The sequence below is a fragment of the Heterocephalus glaber genome, unplaced genomic scaffold, assembly GCF_053883595.1.
Source record: "Heterocephalus glaber isolate CG9 unplaced genomic scaffold, H.glaber_assembly_v1.0 deba00000546, whole genome shotgun sequence".
In the NCBI taxonomy this organism is placed as follows: domain Eukaryota; kingdom Metazoa; phylum Chordata; class Mammalia; order Rodentia; family Bathyergidae; genus Heterocephalus; species Heterocephalus glaber.
The window spans coordinates 12541745-12562989 of NW_028258147.1; the positions used below are offsets into that span (position 1 = coordinate 12541745).

Sequence of the window (21245 nt, forward strand, 5' to 3'; positions counted from 1 at the left end):
TGCCTGGAAGAGAAGCCCTGAGCAACTGAGCATTCAATGTCCTGGGGGCCATGGATGCCAACAAAAGAATAAGTTAAAGGCAAATAGAGGCTTCTTGGATATAGGTAATGATCTGATGAATATTGGTCTGGATTAGTTTAAGGTTATAGACCACCTGTGATAGCTGGTGAACATCATTTACCTATCAACCCCAAGAGGTATTTACCATAGAACAAACTCACTGGAGAAGCCAATAGATTGCTGAGAGGTATGTATTGTCTAACACTGTGGACCCCTACACCCAAGGGGAGCCAATGAAGGTCTCAAGACCCCTGGTTCTCAGTTGTACCTGATAGGATATGTCCTTGGCTATGGCTAGAAGCTAGGCCTCCTGAAGCTGTTGTTGCCTTTCTCTGACATAAGAAACATCCATTGCTCCCAAAATTAGGGTGTCTAGAATGGCCATTACAAGTGTCCCTGCTTCACACTTGTGACACTGAAAGTGTAAACCTGGAAGACTGGTGGGATTTCCAGCCACACTAATGTATATGTCATGGAATCCAAGAAGGAGATAGGTGAAACTGTAGAAAGGGGGAAAGAGGAATTGCTAGAAAAGGACCTCCTTGATCCATTGGAGGTGGTTAGGTTAGAGGTACCCAACCAGCAAGTCTAGTTGCTCTAGTCAGTGTTATGGCATCCAGTAGAAAGGCATATTATAGTGATAGTAAGACAGAAATCAGTGCCATCCTCAGAGTGATCTAGTAGGAACTGGAACTGTGGGATTGGTAGAGAGGATAAAGTAGGTCCAGCGTCCAACTGAACAACTAAGAGAGATAACAACAGGGAGCTCAGCTGGATTTGGGGCAGATGTACCAATGGTGAAAGAAGATTGCTTAACAGTAACCAGGTGCTATGGTTTGGATATGGACTAAGTTTGTTCCTCACGGTGTCATGTGTTGGAAGCTCAGTCTCTAATACTATGGTATTAGATGGTGGTGGAACCTAGCAAGAGGTAATCAGGTCATTAAGAACACCACCCTCTGACAGCCAATGTAGTTCTTGTGAGACCCCAATTAGTTACCTTGAAAGTGGGTTGTTTTACAAATAGCAACACCGGCCCCTCTTTGGCCTGTTGCTTTCTGATCACCATGTGACTCCTCTTATATTCACTCTTTCTCTGTGATGCCATCCACCAAGAAGACCTCACCAGAACTCAAACAAAAAGACCCACCTGAAAGCCCCACTTTCAGCCTCCAAATCTGTGAACTCCGTAAGCCTCTTTCCTTTATACATTATCCAATTCGGGCATTTTGTTACAGCAATATAAAGCAGAGCAATAGAGCACGGCTCTACTATAAGGAAGAAAACAGTGACAGGATGTCAAGAAGACATGCTCAGCATTAAATTATGATTCTAAAAGACAGATTAACAGGCTTAAGGCTATCAAGCAAATTTTAGTAAAAATGGAAAAATGATGATAAGCAACTTTCCATGCAAATCACAAGCCTTATTGAAAACTCCAGAAATTTAAATAGTGATAACACTGCACGAAATGAATTTTTAAAAGGTGGCAGTAAGGGAATGAGAAGGATTGTTTCACATTTTTTGGTGCCTGTGTAAATTAGTACAGCTGAGGCCAGAGGTTCACAAGTTCAAGCCCAGCCTGAGTAACCTAGTAACTTAGTGAGACCCTGTCTCAAAGTAAAACAAAAACAAAAGCAAAAACACTAATAATAAAATAAAAGGGTAGGAATGTAGCTTGTTGGGAAGACCTTGGGCTCAATCCCCAGGACCAAAAAGAAAATTTTGTACAACCACCTTGGATGTAAAATGAGCAGTAATATAGTTCAAGGCACATATCCACTCAGTGATTTTGCCATTATTTTCTACAGTAACACAGAAAATCTCTTTTCTATATTCACATGGAGGTAGGTTATAAAAAAGGATGTTCACAGCCTTATAATATTGAAAATTGGGAAGGGGAAGCAAACAAGTATCAGTAGAAATACAGACAAATTCTAATATATTCATGAATAGGAATACTACATTCACTTAAAATGAATTAAGAACAGTCACACATGTATCAACATTAATACATTTGAAACATAATATATTGAGTGAAAAAACAAGTTATAATATATAAGGGGAACTTATTTAATTTTAAAACTACATCTTGTTTATTAGGATATTAAAGTTTGTGTGTGGCAAAACCACAAAAACATGGATAGAGAGAATGTAAATCACACTCTAGACCAGTGATGGCGAACCTTTTAGAGATGAGCGCCAAAACTACAACCCCAAGCCCACTTATTTATTGCAAAGTACCAACACTGCAATTAAACCTGAATACTGAAGTTTTGTTTTAGAAAATAACTCATACATTAACACTTTTGTCTTTTACAGAAAACAAATAGCTCACGTGCCATGGATTTGCCACCACTGCTGTAGACACTTGTTAATTTGGGGAATGTGCAAAGGGAAAGGACACGAAGAAATGATATTCATCAATATTTCACTAGAAAATTTTATTTTTTAAAAAATTAAGCAAATGTGTCAAAATGTCAACATTTGTTAAATATAAGGAATACAAATATGTTTTTATATTATTTTCTGTCCTAAATATTTCATAATTTTGAAAACTCTTTTAAACCTGTACTGCATTTAATCCTTTAATATCTTGCTTTGGGTATGTTGATATTTTTAATGTGTAGGGTATGCCAATAGTAGCTCCATTATCTGGTTAGTATGAGACCTCCTTCTTGCACTAGGAAGGATTGGTGTGGCTATATATGAGCCAAGGATACACAATGTACAAACCGGCAGACAGGTGGGGCTGAGCTAAACTTCAGGTGAGAGGATCTAATGCAACCTCTCACATTTTTGTCCTACTAATCTGCCTCTGCCTGAGTGAGTGTGGTTTGTTTGTTGAACTACATAATATATAATTTTGGAAGAGGTAGGGGTATAGAGATTTTAGAAGGACAACTTTGAGAAAGTTTTCTGAGCTATTGTTTTTCCTTTTCTTTTCTCCTACTCCTCTTCCTCCTCCTCTTCTTCCTTTTTTGCTTATTTCATGTACAGTATTTTGAGAAAGAATAATAATTTTAAAATGTTTTTGGTAAGGCCTATTTAGTCATAATTCCATTTTCTTTCATCATAAATAAGATAAAAACAGACACTACTTTTGTTTCTTCTATTCAGTTCAAGAATTCATAATATTAAAGTACTTTGCTATCTGTGGCAGAATTTCAAAAAAATACGTACTTGCTATGGTTGCAGAGTTAATTATAAAAAAGATATCAAATGTATCAGGCACTTTCACAAGACTTGAGTGTATTGATAGGGGGAAGAAGATTCAGTCACTCTGTTACTTGACAATTAGACATCATTTATTGCTCTCATCTTTTATCACTGCTTATATGTGGTAAGGTGATGGTGCTGACTGTGTACTTTGAGGTGATAGTGTGTGGCATTTCTGATTTAGTGGTAAGGAAACTATTAATAATGCAGAGGAAGAGAGAAGTAAAAAATATATAGAAGAGATCAATAGGAAAAAAGATGCTGTAGCTTGCAATGTTAGGTCACATTATAAATTTCTAGCGACAAAATGAACCTATGTGGTATGATAAAAGTATAAGTGAATGTTTAAATAAACTATTTTTTACAATGAAAACTACGTTGCCATTGATCCCCTCAAAAAAATACTCCCTTTTTTTCCAACACACATCCCGACATTATTGTTACTTTCTTTTTTTTTTGCTATTGGGAATCGAACTCAGGACCTTGCACTTACCAGGCAGATGAGGCACCACCAAGCTAAATCCCTAGCCCCTATTTTCACTTTCTGAAGCAATTCTAGAAGCCCTATTTTGTAAGTGTCCTTAGGAGGTGTGATCAAAACTACAGTGAATGCTAGTGCCAAGTGACCTCCAACAGAAAGGCAGGCTGGTATAAACATGATGGTGTGTTTTCACCCACTTCAGTCAACAGGTCTGGCATGGAGAGACTTCTGGCTCTTTCCAAAATCAAAATAGTCATGAGAGGTAAATATTTTGAATTGATTTAGGATATCAAGACAGCCACAAAAATGCAACTAAAGACATGAAAGAGGACTTTGAGAACAGTTTCAGAAAGTAGGAATAATGATGAAATAAGCATGTTGGAAGCAAGGGGAAGTACTATGAGGGGCATTAATGGTAATGTGTCTTTACTGTAATATTTTTGTCAATCTAAACATTTATCATATTTTTCAATCATGCCTTGTATTTTATTTTATATTGTATTTATTGGTACATGTTTACTGCCCATAATGATTACATTAATCATGTTGAGTTGGATAGGTATATAACAAATCTTAATTATTTTATTTTCCCTTGCTCTGTCTGCCATATCCCCTTGCTCCATCTGTAGTCCCCTTCCTATCTGCAGAAGTTTCCACCTAAAATCTGGTTCTAGAAATCAAATATCCAGCATCCTTCTTGAGTTGTTGCAAAGTTAGGAACTTCTGGATTTTCTTTTGTATCAGAGGCTACTCACCAAAAATCATTCACCTTCATATTAGTTTTCTGGAATGAATATAAATAAGAGGTGATTGTTTTCCTCTACCTTTTAACTTTTCTTTTTCTTAGTAAAGTTGTTCATAAATCCTTAACTTCAAAGCAATCAACTACTCCATATAATTTGATTTGCTATTCTGAAAAGAAAGTACTTTGAATTACGCCTGGATTAAACTTCTGTTATTGAATGTGTGCATAGTATTGAAAAGAAACAATGCTTTTCTGCCCACAATCTCAAGAGAGAAAAGAATCAAAAGAAGGAGGTATTCCTGTGTTGGATCTATCAGTGGGATGCATGTATAACTTATCAGCTAAAGAACAACACTTTTGATATTGAGAAGGGGCTGCTAATCAGTAAAAATACCTGTCCAACAACTTTAAACCAGCACTTTCCTGAGAAAAATGGGGAAGATGACCACCTTACCCATTAAAGAACACTAACAATCAAAAGAATTCATTGTATCCCAAAATACCCAAAAGGGCTAAAAATACTCTAGAGCAAAAAGAACAAAACTGAAGACTCCTTGAGAAGGAATAAGTTCAAGTGATTTATTGTACAACACGGTAACTACAGTTAACTGTATGTTTTATTTTTGAAAAAATTTAGAACAGTATATGAAAAGTGTTCTCCCCACAAAAATGACAACTGTGATAACTACATGAAGTAATATATATATAAGCTATATTTAGTCATATCACATTTAAGAATTAACATTAAAAAGCCCAATTACAGGGAGCTCATTTTCCTCCTTTTCTAAACATTTGGTATCTTGCACATATGAAAAAGTTGAAATAATAAAGTTGGAATGAAGTCCCACAAATGCTGGGAAGCTAGTTATCAGTTACCCTTATTGTTTAGATGTAAAATGTCTCCCCTCAAAGTCTCATGTGTTCAGATGTGGCCTTTTGGAAGGTGATTGGGTCTGGAAACATAATACTACTTAGTGGATTAATCCATAGATCAGTTCATAGCTGAATGTATTATTAGGTGAGACCTCACTGAAGGACGTGATCACTGGAAGTGTGAGCTGGAACAGTGTATTCTTGAGACCTTGTTTGGAGGTTCTAGCAGGGAAATGCAGCTACTAGTATACCCTTGATTGAAGAAATGGTCTTCCTCTGTGGGGAACTTCTTCTACCAAGCAGGCAGCTTCAGGAGGGATGCACATGGAGCAGTGAGGGAGGAAGGGACATTCACCTAGCCAGCCAGATCAGCTGAATCAACCCTGGCAATCAATGGCATGACTTATATTGCAGCCAGATTGCCCTCACATCCAGAAGGGTGTATTCTTGTCCCCAGCTGCTCCCCCCCCACCACCACCTCTCTCACCTAGCTGCCATGGGTTGAGCAGGTTACCTCTGCTATGCCCTTCCATAATTCTACTTCTGTTTGGAGTCAACTGATGGTAGGCTGTACTTTCTGAAACTGAGCTAAAATAAACCCCTCCTCCTTTAAGTTGTAGATGTATTTTGTTCCAGTGATTGGAAAGTGACTAATCCAGAAAATTGGTACCAAAAGTGAGGTCATTGGTTTGACTATATGTAACCATGTGGTTGAGAAACCTTTGGAACTGGTGTGTAGGAGGACTCTGGAAAAGTTTGGAGATGTTGGGTAAGGAGTACTTATAGTGCTATAAACAGAGCTTGATGGGTAATTGTGGTCATGTTAAAAAAAAAAAAAACTGGAATAGTATTAGGAATGCAGACAATTACAGCCAGAATCATGAAGTTTTAGTTGGGAATGAGGACGCTATTGAAAACTTGACTAGAGAACATGTGTATTCTATTCTGGCAAATAATTTGATTGCATTTTGTCCATGTCATAAGACTTTAAATAAGGCTGAATTTAAAAGTGGTAGACTACTTTATCTTGCAGAGACATTTCCAAGGCAGCTCAGTGTTCAGGTTGTAGGATGGGTACTGTTGGTTGCCTTTACCCAGCTCTACAGTGAGAATCAAAAACAAAAAATAGAGCTGAAAGATGTGAAAATTCTGCAGCTCAGCCAAAGTGGAAGCATTATAAAGCTGGGGATCAGGGACAAAAATGTTGTGGTTTAGATCTAAAATGTCCTCCCAAAAGTCTCATGTGTTCAGATGTGGGCTTTTTGAAGGTGATTGGATCATGAATGCACTATACTCACCAGTGGTTTAATCCATCAATGAGATCATAACTAATGTGATGTTAGGAGGTGATGCCTAATTGAAGGAGTTGGATCACTGGGGACATGACCTGGAAATGTATATTCTTGTCCCCAGCTCCTTCCTCACTCTGCTTCCTGGTTGCCATTGGAGTGAACAGCTTTTCTCTGTCATTCCCTTCCACCATTCATTTCCTGCTTTGGAGACAGCCAACCATGGACTAAATCCTCTGAAACTGTGAACCAAAATAAACATGTTTTCTTTAAGTTGTGGATATTGGGTATTTGTTCCCAGTGACAGAAAAGTGACTATTATGGAGATAATGCAGATATTGTGCTTGAGCCAGTGGCAATTGTAATGCTCTGAACTAATAGAAAAAATATGAACTACACATATATAACCTGGGCAGCTTCATGGACAAGACATGAATTTTAACTATATATTGAAATGTGGACAAGTTTTCCAAAAAGGTTATAAATCCCGGGAATCAGCTTGAGCAGAAAGCTGCTACCCAGAAGCAAGATTTTGCACCCAGCATTAAAGATGAGAGAAAAGGTCTGAATAAGCATGTATCCCTGGGCTTCTCAAATTTTGACCAAGATGAGAAACCCTTGGAAAGCTGGAAAATACTGACCTCAATTCATTGCATTTAGGAAAGGACCTGATAGCCTACATTTCTCATAAGCTCCAGATAGTACTAATATTGCTGGCTTATGGACCACATGGAGGGTAAAGCAAGAAACCCAATGAGCAATAAATGCTGATCCTGGGATGGAAAGCAAAGTTTGAAAGGCAAAATAGGTAGGCAGTATTTTTCTATCAAAGATTTCATTCAAGTGCTAACAAAATCCAAGAAGCCAAGAGAATGAGTGAAGTGGGGTGGCAATAGCATGTAGAACTGGGACATATGTAAGTTCTCTTTGAGTTTGGAAAATTGCTGCCATGGAAGAATATAATCTCACTATTACAAAATCTTTCAGTTTTTTAAAGAAAAGCCAGAAATTTACTTTATATTAAATACGAAATTTACTTGTTTGTAAATTCTGACTCAAATTAAACATTTACATATGCACATATCCACAAATAAGACATTGTAAGTCAAACAAATTGATTTTTCTTGCTAAACTTGCAAATCTTTCACCTAAATAGTCAAATAGGTTCAGTGGGTTCAAAATATGGGCATAATAAGACAGAAACCAGCCCTTAAACAAGGCTTACTGGTTTACTCCTGGATGAACGGTATGAATTAGAATTAAGTAAAACAGTTCACAATAAGGAGCAGAGATCAGAACCCAAAAGTCAAAAAGCTATGTAAAGAAGACTTTGGAAACAGAGAATTGATATGTTGGGAAGTAGTGAGGTAAATCTTATTATAGTTAGAATAAAAGTGACAAATACGAGAGGAAATTTTTAAATTGTTTTTTAAACACAATTGATTGTCACCCACTCTAGACTGTTTCTAGCCAGGGCTAGACTTGTTAAGGTAGAAAAGTAGTCCATGCAAGTTAATAATTCAATCCTTAGAATTTTGCTTTTTATTCTGTCACCAAAAGTGTCCCATCTGAGCAGATTAGATAAAGCTAAAGTAGCTATCTAGCTAAAGAAGACACATGTTGATATAAAATTCCAACCCTTAAGCTCATAAGGTTGTATGTAGTGACCTAGTGCATACCTAGTGCACACTCACCTAGTGCATACATTTTCTTTATTTCTCTGATGTTCTAGTAGACACTTCTAAATTGGTGCTCCATGTAGTTGTCCTGATGGCCAACCCTTTAATCTGCTTTACTCAAGGGAGTGACAAAGTCAAAATGGACTCTTGGGAAGTGATTTGGTTTCAGAACAGCTTTGCCTGGTACAGGAGTTGAGTGGGCTCAGGGAGAGAGTTAGAGGTAAAATTACAGGGGAAGAAGTAGGACCAGCAGACTGGTAGGTCGTAATTAGGGAGCCAGATAGGAAAAGGTTCATGTTTGTCTTTGAAACCCAGGTTCCTCAAAGTATGGTAGAAAACGAGAAATTGTAAGGAAGAAATTATGGGTTATCCATGGGTTCTCATTGCAGGGAAATACACAGCCTTTCTTCTACACTGACATTTTAAATTGAACTAGTATTCACAAATTCTCTCTAGAGCAGTTTAGGAAGACATAGTCAAGGCTCGGCTTCATTTTGCTGTTTTACTGTTTGTCGAGACTATAGAGGCAGACTCTGTAAAAAACTGTCAACATCAAAACAACTTTATTCTTTTTCCTTTAAAAACATAGCACAATAAAGATATGACACAGTCCTGACTTATTAAGGATCTCTTAGAAATCTACCAGAGATGTAGGGATGTTGGGAGAGTAAACACCAAGCACAAAGGACTCAGCCTGAGGTAAGTGAAGCAGACAGCAGAGCTGGAAATTGTATGAGGCTTAAACAAAAGACTTCATTAAACCCAACAGACAGCTTTTGTAAATTTTCAAATACAACTCAGAATTTGCAGAAAGTAAGCAGTGTGGGAGTAAAACAAAGTTATATAATAGATACTAATTTTATCGATCACAGTACATTCCAGGTGATTTTTATATCAAAATTATGTAAGTCACATAAAATAAGTCTTAATTACTTCTTATCAGTGACCTAAAACACAAGCCTACAGCTTTATACTAAACAGAGTAACAGGTTCTATTAAGAATCACCTTCCTATTGAGTCTCCCTGTGTCTCCCCAGTAACTCGGCAGTCTTTCTCAAAAAGCAAAGCAGAAGGTTCGGAACCTCCAGGTTCATGTCACTTAGAAGCTGGCTTTCCCATGGCACTTAATCTATCATTGCCCTTCCTGTGAGATAAAGTACAGCAAAACTTTTCTACCAGGTTGATTTCCCCCTTTTGGTTAGAAAGACAGGAAGGCAGGTCTGCCTGAGTCCCACCCAAGCTAGCACCAAGAAATTGGAAGGTAGGGCCCCTGCCCCAGGATGAAAGGCTGCAACTTGGCTTTTTTTTTTCTTTTTTTGTTTTTCAAGTTCATTAAATATTGTCTTTTGGAATCTCTAAAAGTGACTACTTGCTGGCAACTCAAAGATACAGAGAACTTCAGAGCTTCTTTCTTCCTCAACATGACATGGCTCCATTTAACCAATATAGTTGTGATTTGAACGATAATTTTCCCCATCCTCATTATTTGACCTTGTGTTTTGCCTTTGTTCTCTCTAGGAAGCAGAATGTGCCTACGTACTCTTTGTTGTTGCCATATTTTGGGTGACAGAGGCTTTGCCTCTGTCAGTAACAGCTTTGCTGCCAGCATTAATGTTCCCCATGTTTGGGATCCTGCCTTCTACGCATGTAAGTTCTCACACAAAAGTTATCAAAGTTAGATTCCTTGTTTTGTACTGTGATTTCCATTGAGAAAGTTGGTTTTTAAAGGAGCAGTAATCCTGCTGGTACAACTTCCCCAGAAGCCTGCCAAATTTCCAGTCATTCCTTCCCTCTGGGTTTCTGCATGTGTATCCCCTTCTGGAAAAAACACACAGGCTGTTATTTCTTGAGTAATGTGTTTCTGTGGAGAAATGTGTGTCCCATCTCCTCTTGTTGACATCTGTGACCGATGCCTCTCTCCCAACAAAAGAAACATCTCAATATCCCACATAACACTTTTCTATTCACCAGGCTTTAGTTTCACAGTGTTGGAAAAACAATTTTCATTTTTAATAAAGAAAAAGCTTCCCTGTTTTCTTTTCCAGAAACCTGCCATTTCAAAAGATAGAGCCAAATTAACTTCTGTGTGTACTTCTATTTTGTTCTTGCTGAGAGGAGTTTATTCATGCTGAGAGCTATTTCTTACCTTTATACAATCTAAGGGTACCCATCGGAAGAAAATGGATTCAGTTTCCCATTAAGAGCAAAAAATGGACTGAAACCAGAGTATCTATCTCCATGTAGCCTCCAGCCACCCAGCAAACAATGGCTGCCTGAACAACAAGCTGAAACATTCTCAGGAAAAATGACAACTTCAAGTTGCCAGTCAGGGCAATTTATCACCTTTGGACTTTTCTGCATAGATGCAACAGTGTTCTCTTGAGGTTTACCTATTTTTAACATGGGTGGAGAATTTTCTTAATTAACTCTTGATTACACTTCTTTCTGTGAGAGAAGCTGCTCCCTTCTTTATTGTCATGTCATTCTTCCCAGTTTTGAAACTCAAACCTTTTTGCCTTTCTGACCCCCTCTGCTCCTCTTTCTTGCTGCGTTTACCCTTGTCTCCTAATCTTGTCTCTAAATAACATGGATTTGGAAGAAAGCCTAGCCAGGGCTGTACTTTAGTTTCTGATACCTCCAGGCTGACATTCTATTGACATGGAATTTGTGATAAAGAATCTAAGTTTCCTAAATTCTCCAACACACTGCCTCTTTGTGGTACAGGGGTGCTTAACTGAAACAGCAAATCTGTAGATGACAATAGTGTTTGTATGATTGTTGCTGGAGATACCTGCCCAAGAAGCCTCTATCCCCAGAGGTACCAGCATCTGACTAATTTAATAGCCATAGACTCTTAACATTTGGGGGGCATCCTTTCAGATCAGTCCTCACCCGGGGCAGAATCTTCTCACAGTATCTCCCTAACAGATGCTATCATTGACCGTTTAAGTCCAACAAACCACAAAGAAAATCATGTCATTTTGAATAATTTATTCTTTCAATCAATTTAGCTTTACTGAACCCCATCTGAAATTCAATCACTTTGATCAATTAAAATTGTACCTAGCATGTAAGATTCTTCATTGTTCTTTTTCATGATGCTGTTGCTTGGATTTTAAAAATTAATATGATTTCCTTCTTATGTGTTCCATTTCCAGTCTTTATGATTTCTAGACCTCAATTTTCCATCCTCAACCCACAGACTCAAATCCATTACCTCCAATTCCATCACCAGCAACATCTTTTTTCCCTTTCCAGAACTAGCTAGTTTGTCAAAAATATTTAAGAATTAAGTGAGTTAATGAATGTAGATGCTGATACATTGTATAATCTTGATATATTTGAGCTAATAATATTATCATTTGTTGATAAGCATTCAGAATACTGAGAAGGTAAAAAAAAATTATCATTTTCACTCTAGTGTTTCAGCCAAAGTTTGTCTTGTACTTTATGTGAATTTCTGTACCTAGGGAGCTTAAGTGGACTTCATAGGACTTCAAAGCACTTAGATTAGGACTTTTAGTAGACAAAACTTTTCTTGTTTTTTCATCCTCTTCCCAAATAGGGCAACTAGACTTTAAAGCTCACAAATAGCTTGCCAAAGGTACAGCATATTTTGAAAAAAGCTAGATATTTAGTTCGAAGGTCTAAGCTTAAAATCCAGTATTTATCCTACCTACTTAGATGATTCTTACCATGTCACCTAATAACTTTTATCATCAAAAGGTGAGACTTGATAAAGCCACAAAACTCAAGAATTTTTGTCACAAATTAAATAATATAATGTGAAACATTGATATGAACAATAGTATAGCATTATTATGTGTTTTAATATTCACAATTTCGAGATTAAATCATTATTCTAACCTACTGCAGCATCTCTGAATAACAAACCTGTCATTGAATACTACAATGCATTATAAATACACTCATCTCAATTCAGGGTCCTAAGTACCTCTTTTTTTGGTCACAATAGTTCTAACCTTCCTTTACCTATTAATGAAGCCAAGGCAAAATGCTTATATTTTGCTGAACACATTACTGCACTTGAAGAATAACAACAATTGAAATTTTCCCATGTATGTTGAATTAAACTTGAAACACTAAGCATTTAGAATGTACCCAATTTGATATTTCAAATGATCAATATTATTATTATTCAACATTAATAATAAATGTTAATAACAAATGTTGGTAATCTATATTATTATCAAAAATGTTATTTATAAGTTATATATATGTGAAAATGTTCACACTTGTATATATATAGATCTTACTTTATGTACTTGTTCAGTCATTCAGTAAATATTTAATATGATAGGACCTGCTGCACATTTGGAAAAACATCAATGAATTAAAAAGACACAAAGATGTCCAATCTTCCTAAAGAAACCAAAACATTAAATAGTGAGTTAGAAAGGTGATTGATGCTATGCTATGAAAAAGGTTTAATGGGGATTGGGGAGGGTAGCTGTTGGTCAGGTTAGACCTCTTTGAGATGGTGATACCTGAACAAAGATTTACAGGAGAAGAGGAAGTTATCCATTTGAATATCTGGAAAGTGACATCTGCAGAAAGGGGAACACCCAGTGCAAAGGCCTTATGGCAGGTCCAGATCTGCAGTGTGACTGGAGCAGGGTGATAAATCAACGGTGACAGAAGATAATATCATGAAGGTAATGTAAGGGTGCATGGGCCATGTGGGGCCAAAATAGGCTCTTGCAAAATTTTTAGCTCTTAATGAAGTGGAACCCTTGGGAGAGTTTTGGGCAGAAGAGAGATGCAATTGATCTGACTTTGATTTTAAAAGAATAACTCGAGCTACTATATTGAGAAACTAGGTAGGAAAAAAGATAATTGCAATCCAAGTGAGAGACAGTGAAAATCCAGACCAGAACAGTAAAAAAGATACTGAATGTGTTGTTGATAAATTTTGAAGATAAAACCAATGAGCTTTCCTGACTGATTGGATGTGGCATATGACTGAGAAGATATTTGATGATGCTTCTTAGCCCTTTGATCTGCCAACTGGAAAAATGGAGTTGCCATCAATTAAAATACAAAAAAAATTATGGTCAGGGTAGGTTTATTGTAAGAGGAATGCTAACACCTAGAGTACAGTGCTGGACGAGTTTTAAAAACCTATTGGACAAGTGAAGATATTGACTAAGCAGGTAGATATACCTGATGGATAGTCCAGAGTTCAGGAGAGATGGCTGATCTGGAAATATTAGCTCTTGCAGACATCAGTACATTGATGGTGTTTAAAGCCTTGAGACCTGAAAACACTTGAGGAATGAGTGAAGATAGAGTACAAAGAACAGAGCTCTGGATAACTGCAACATTACTAAGTTAGTGAGAAGAGAAAGTACTAGCCAAGGAGATTAAGACGAGCAGGTTAATAAGGAAGGAGAAAAACTAGAAATGTGTAGGGCCCTGAAATCCATGTGAAGAAAATGTTTTATGGATGAAGCAAGATTGTAATTATTAAATCTGCTGATGAGTCAGTTAATGTAAAAACTAGAAACTTGGTAGTTAGATTTCACAAAACATCTGATGTAAAAACTTTGAAAGTGTTTTTATAATCATATGCATTATAAATTACAAATGACCTTTTCAGAAACTTTATCTCATTTAATTCACAAACTTAATGTAAGGTATACTCAAGTTTTACAACTTCTTATTGATTTGTACAAAGGTTACTCAACCGGTGAATTATATAACTAACCCCAGTGCTCTGATTTCAAAAGTCCATGTGTTTTGATGAAATCTCATTTGGAGACAGTAATATAAATATCTTGATCTTGCAGGTAGATTTCAAGTCTCATTATAAATTTTGTTTGATATATCAATATGTTTAAAAATAGTTATTTTTATCAGTGTCATTTACAACCAACAGCAGCACCTTCTTCCATTACCCCACTAGACAACTAGGCTATCCATTCGTTATTTCCATTGCTGGAACAAAGTATCTACATATCCAACATAAAAAAAAGGTTCATTTTAGTACTATTTCTAAGGTTTCAGTCAATGTTCAGCTGGCTCCAATTCCAAAATGTCATGGCAGAAGATCATAATGAAACATGATGGTCACTTCATGGCACCCAGGAAGTAGAAACAGGTAAAGGCAGAGAGGGAGGAACCTTGAACTAGATGTAATTCTCAAAGTACCACCCCCATGGCCCACCTAGACACACTCACAGATATACTTTACTAATCTAGGCTTCTCTCAGAATTGGGTGTGACAGAGACAATGCTGCTCGGAAAGTCTAGAATACTTATCCTCTGTACCCTTTGTACAAGGTCTAATTCCTCACATAACTTAAACAGATCATAGCAGGAACATCTAAAGACCCCGAATTATTTATTCCTGTATTTAAATAACTTACTAATATAGTAGATTCCTCTTACCTGCAAGGGGTATGTCCCAAGACTCTGGTCCACGCCTAGAGCTGCAGACAGTACTGGGCCTTATTTGAACTATGTTTTTTTCTCCTAGTTGCCCTGTATGTTACTATATAGTTCCACAGTTAATCTGTCCTTCCATGTTTTATGCCCTGGTACCTTTTTTTGAATTAGCACTCCTGTGGTTTGAGGCCACTATTAAGTAAACTAAGGATTACTTGAACACAAGTTCTATGACACTATAGCAGCTGATGTGGTAACTGAGAAAGCTGCTATGTAAGTGGTTAATATGCGGGTGGTGTATACACCATGGATACACTGGACAAAGGGACAGTTCACATCCTAAGCATGAGATTTTATCATGCCACACACAATGGCATGACATAATTAAATTGTTTACAACTATATTTTTCACTTAATATGTTTTGACCACAGTTGATTGTGGGTAACTGAAACCACAGAAAGTGAAACCCTTGATAAACATGGACTACTATAATAGCTTCTTTCTGAGTTGTTTGCAATTTTAAAGTAATTCTACATTTGAACTCATTTAATCTTCATAGTCTTGGTAAAATGAGGTCAGTGGCTTAGTCTACTCAGGCTATTAAAATGAATGTATTAAAATGGGTAATTTGCAAACAACAGAAATACAGTGTTCATAGTTCTTGGAAGTTCAAGATCAAGATACCAGTAGATATGGTGTTCATAAGAGCTCACTTTCTATGGTGTAGATATTACGCTGTTGCTGCATCTTCATGTGGCGAAAGAGGCAAAGGAGCTCCTTTAAGTTTCTTTTATAAGAGAGTGGAGACAGTATTAGGTTTGTGTTAGATTTCAAAGAATGAAGGGGGTTTTTTTTGGCAGCGGGGAGCACCATCATTCAGACCATAGCAGTCAGTGAGTTTTATTTCCATGGTCAAAATTGCAAAAGAAATAAGGTCAGAGGATAACTCAAATATCTATTTATCTTTTAAAAGTCAACTTGAATACTATATCTTGTAAAAAACAAATAAACAAATTACCTAGGAAAAAGCTGCTGCTTATTTCAATCCCACTTTGAAGGAGGTCTCTCTTATATATCTAAGATAATTTATAGGCTTCTTTATTTACTCAGTTTTCCTTGTCTAATAACTTCTAAGCTTCTCTAGTCAAGATCTATTAATTAAAAATCTATTGAATGCATATATGCTGAGCATGTATTAAGTCCATAAATGTAAGGATAAATGAGACACATCCTCCCTTCAAAATTTGATTCAGGACGTTGCCAAATCTGTTATTGCTACTCTGCCACAGACTATTAAAAATAACGTTAGTTTATGGATGGAGAAGTTAAGGCATAGCAGCACTTTCCTGAAGTTACTCAAATCCAGTATCCTGAGTACTCTTTTATTCCTGCCGTGAATAGTACTATTCCTGGATAAGAATATAGAACATATTTTCATTTGTATTCAGACACATCTACATGTTTCTCAACAAAATGGAAAGATAATGTAATCAAAGGTCAAAGGACAGTCTAATTATGACTTTCTCGTGCATCCCCCTCAACATGAATAATTATGGGTTTAATTGTGAATTCAGGTGGCATCTACTTATTTCAAAGATTTTCACCTGCTGTTGATTGGAGTTATCTGTTTAGCAACATCAACAGAAAAATGGAATTTGCACAAGAGGATTGCTCTCAGGATGGTGATGATGGTGGGTGTGAACCCAGCATGGTAAGTACTGTTTATTTCCTGCTTCCAGTTTACATTCTGAAGACCATTTTTGTTCAGAGAAAATAGCCAAATGAGTAATGCTGTCCAGGGAGTCACTTGTACACCAGCATAATTCACGACTTTTTCTTCTTCTGTAAATATGAAAGTGACATCAAGTATACTCAAGCTGTAGGATAAAACAATTTTCCTTTCACTGCATGTCTAATTACAGGGAGAGTAAAATAAATACACACAACTCTCTCACTTTTAATGTACCATTCCACTCAAAGATGAGAGAAGCCTTGAACCTCAACAGACAAAAATGATAGACTTCAGAGTAAATTTCATTCCTATCTTGTTTATTTGGTGATTACATATTCAAAAGTTGTTTGAGAACATCCTTTATCAACAAGGAGGATGCTATGAAATAAAGACAAAGGCATAACTGACAAAATACAAATGTGTGCAAAAAATTTCAAGGTGAACATTTTTCTTTTTAAATTAACTGTTGGAAAGTGAAACAATCAACTAAGAACTTTCATCTGTAGAATGCAAAATCATTCATTTGACTGATTGAAATAAATCCTTTTTTCATTAAATTCATGGAATATTTTGGTTTTATTCCAAATACTATTTAATAGCATGAATGTAAGCTAAAGAAAATTTCCAGTTTCATAATCATTTGCATAATATTTTGCTTTAAAGCCTTAGGTGGTTTTTCCCTTCTCATGTTTCTCTGGAAAATAAAAAAAAATTTATTGACTTCTATTGCATAATTCTAGGGCTTAGTCCCATCAGCACCTATCATTGATAGAAAAAATTATTTTGCTAAATTATACATAATATACATGACTCATCCTTGACAAATTCAGAAAAAAACATTACTTAAAAATTTTTATAATACATGTGTTTAAGGCACTTTACTCTTAAAATGAAACAGTACTCAGTGTCCCTCTGTGTTATAGAAATGTATACTTTCCTTGACCATAAGACCAGTGCCCCAGGGGAGGGAATAACACTGCACAGTAGAGGAGGAGTACTGTTCAGTATGCCACCAAATGGCTTGCCAGCTTTAGGCATTTTCACTAGACAGAAGCTGTATCTGATCCCACTTTTATGTTGTTTTGTTTTGTTTTGTTTTGCAGTATTGGAGATTGAGCCCAGGTCCTTAGCACTGAACTACATCTCCAGACTTTTTAATTTTTATTTATTTCTGAGACAAGTTACTAAAGTGCCCAAGCTGGGCTTTAACTTGTGATCTTCCTGCCTTAACCTCCCAAAATATGGGATTACAGGCATGTGCCACAATGCCCAGCTAATCCCACTCTTTTTAATAGGAAGATTTCACATTTTACAGATACAAGTTAAAATTATTTCTATCATTATTATTATTACTATACTATTGTTGAATCAATACTTGTTGAAATAGATCTCTAAGCATTTTCTTTTACTTTGTTTCACACAAAGGAAATATAAACTATACCTGAATTTGAAACATAGGGTGGAGTTATTCTTGAAAATTTATTTTAATAAAAGAGTTTGAGAATTTTATAAACAGGTCCTGAATGATTTTTTGGGGTCTGCTGCTCCAAAGAAATCATGCTTTTTACCAAGTGTTATTTTGAAAGTTTACAGACGTAGTTTAAAATCCTAAAATCTCATATATGCTATTTTTAAAGACAAAATACTCTACTATTAACAGAAGACAATGTAATAAATAAATACAATTCTTGACAAGAAGGAATGTCAGATTTAAGACAGTATAAATAGTAGAATCTACAGAAAATTTTGAAACTTCATTTTAGCAAGTGATTTTCATCACTTTCTTCACCCACCATATATTGGACCAGAAGAATAAAGGAGTAAAAAGAAGATTTATAAATTTTAATCTCTTCTTGTTCTCATGTCTTCTTGGTACACATCTAATACACAGATATAACCAAAAGGAAATAAAAATTAAGAGACTAAATTTAAAAGTTGTTTGAACCTTCATCTTACCTGTTTCTGAGGCTAGAGAGAATTCAAGTATTAGTGTAGTTTTATAAGCTGTTATACATCACTTTTCAGTTTGATATGCATTCATCCTTTTTCTGTTTTGGGAGAGACAATTCTTATGGTTCCTAGGAGACAGATCCCTTATTAACTCTACTTTTACATGTGTTACTTTGATTTCTACATGGCTATGTTTGTGCTCAGAGTTCACCATCTGGGCTGAACCTTAACCTTCTGTGTTTTGAAAAACTTAATTACCAAGTTACAGACAATATTTTTTACTACTAGATAATACAGAGCTTCCTAAGATAGAGAGTACCAAGTCTGCACTAAAGCCTCTCACATTTCAGGCTGACCTTGGGATTCATGAGCACTACTGCCTTCTTATCTATGTGGCTCAGCAACACCTCTACAGCTGCCATGGTGATGCCCATCGTGGAAGCTGTGTCACAGCAGATCATCAGTGCTGAAGCAGAGGTTGAGGCCAATCAGATGACTTATATCAATGAAGCTGCCAACGTCGGCCTGGATATTGATGGTATCATGTGTTGATATGACCACAGTATGGTCTAGCCCTTTGGACAATTAGGCATAAACTGTTCACATATGAATGATAAGAATTTGAACTTTCTATAGTTCCCAGTATCTACATAAAGGAATTATATTATACAAATGTGTTATCTTAAATTAACTCTTGAATTTATATTTCTGGTAAAAAGAAGAAGAATGTCTTTTCTACCCTCTAGCCAGTCTGATGGAACACTCTTGGGCCTTTATAAGTAGACTTCCAGGTTATTCTTTCTGTCCTAAAGTGACTTTCTTACATAATACTGGTAATCTTTAATTCCTACATTGTATTTGAATATAGCATCAGATTTCCCTATTTAATTCTGGTTGCTCTGATCCAATGAAAAGTGTTGGTGGGGAAGTTAGTACTTATAAAATACTTTGTGAGATGAAAGCTATATCAATACAAGTTGAATTTATTTTTAATTCCTAGAAATAGTTCCATTTCTCATACAAACATACACACAAGCAAAGTGCTAACCTCTTATTTAAATTGTTTTTATTTTATTTAATGTTTTGCAGAAACTTCTATGGGACAAGAAACAAAGGAGAAGAAAGAGAAAACAAAGCCAGTTCCAGGGTAAAGAATACTGACATTTTACTTAAAATTTCTCAAATTACATTTTAATAAAATTATAAACTGGATCAATTTATTTTGCAGGTACAGTAGTAATACAGGGGACATTTCAACCAAGATGGAGATCCAAAAGGTACATTAAGTTTGATTCTTTCTAAATAGTTATATGTGAAATCATATTAGAGCTGTAGTTGGATGCATCTGCATTTTAAGATATATTACTTGCTTTTTGTCTAAAAATGACTTTGCTGGAATAAGTCAAAGTGTAGTCTAATGGTTTGATGAGCCTTCATGAATGAGCTGAACTCTAGATAGGAACCATTTTAGGGTCTAAAAATTATTGTCCTTATTTTCTCCTTTTATTAGATCATGGTGATGGCAGTGAAGCAATGTAGCTTAAGAAATATAATTTTCATCTCTGAATACTTTTTCTTTTTTATCAAAACCTTGCTGACCTAATAGCCTAATTTTCATTAGGAGCATTTTCATTTCTTCCAGGTTATAAACTGAGAGCAACTCCTATCATATAATTATAAGTGATCATGTAACTTTATTGTTTCCACTGTCACTAAAAATTCAATATGAAATTCATGAGTTGCTTCTGTCAAATACAGGCAAAAAGTTGTTGTAGCCATCGAGATATTAAAGGAAGGAAGGGGACTTTTGTAAACTATCCTATATAATTTATTTCCCCAGAATAAATCAATATAAAAATACTATACCAGGTCACACTGGGAGAAATATATCTCAAGACCATTGAAAAATAATCCTGCATAGAAATAGTCCTCCAGTAACCATGACATTAAGGATATGAGAATAGAGCATATGTTCCTTCCTTAGGCTGTCAGGCATTAGCATACAACTCAATAGGCAAAAGAATATTTGTTGTTTACAGAAATCTTTGTAGCAAGAGCAATTTCTATGCAAAAGAAAATAAACACTAAGATAAATACTAAAATAGTTTAAGCCATTAACAACATATACAGTAAGAATTTTAAAAATTTTTTTTATATTTTATGTATGTACACATACATTTGATCTCTTTCAATTATCATTACGGATAAAAGTCATTCTCTTAAAACAATGAAAATCAACAGTAAGGCTGGGGATATTATGGAAAAATACATTAGAAATGAACTTTAAATACTGGTGAAAAATGGCATGCTTATACAGAAAGAATGCACACACACTCAGTACTTTCTTGTGGACATCTTTAGAAAGCTAGTCTTTCGTCACAATGCCTAAATTTTTAGTCAAGCCATTCAGATTGCTTTGATATCCAATTCTGTCTCAGCATAGTGGGAAGGTCTATTGAGGAAAAGACCTACTGTTTATTGGAAGCAGCATAGCATCTAGTAAGGAATGTAGACTTAAAAAATAAAAGAAGTCTGACACAAATACCCAAACAAAGGCATGAACCAAGGCCAACTCTTCCACAATCTAGAGCAATGAATGTGATCGGGGCAGATTGTTAGGAGGGAGTCTGATGTAGACACTGAGTCTGGAAAGAAGATAGTACATATGTGTAAGCAGAGGAGTGCAAACTCCATGAGTATGGGGGCATGTGTATTTTTGCTCTGTTGTAGACCCTAGCACATTCCCCTGTGTGACACAGATTAAGTTTGCAAAGGACATTAAACTTTATCAGTTAATAAATGAGTGAA

The 21245-nt window shown here is 35.9% G+C and overlaps 1 protein-coding gene across 4 annotated transcripts in view; it reads left to right on the plus strand.

Annotated features, from left to right (window-relative positions):
- Slc13a1 (solute carrier family 13 member 1) overlaps positions 1 to 21245 on the plus strand; it is an 80982-nt gene that overhangs the window by 9687 nt on the left and 50050 nt on the right. For all 4 annotated transcript variants that reach the window (XM_087204581.1, XM_087204583.1, XM_087204582.1 and 1 more), the window contains exons 2-6: positions 9865 to 9993; positions 16330 to 16466; positions 18788 to 18975; positions 19527 to 19584; positions 19666 to 19714. In XM_087204581.1, the coding sequence (XP_087060707.1) occupies positions 9865 to 9993; positions 16330 to 16466; positions 18788 to 18975; positions 19527 to 19584; positions 19666 to 19714 (561 nt within the window). The remainder of the gene's footprint in view (positions 1 to 9864; positions 9994 to 16329; positions 16467 to 18787; positions 18976 to 19526; positions 19585 to 19665; positions 19715 to 21245) is intronic.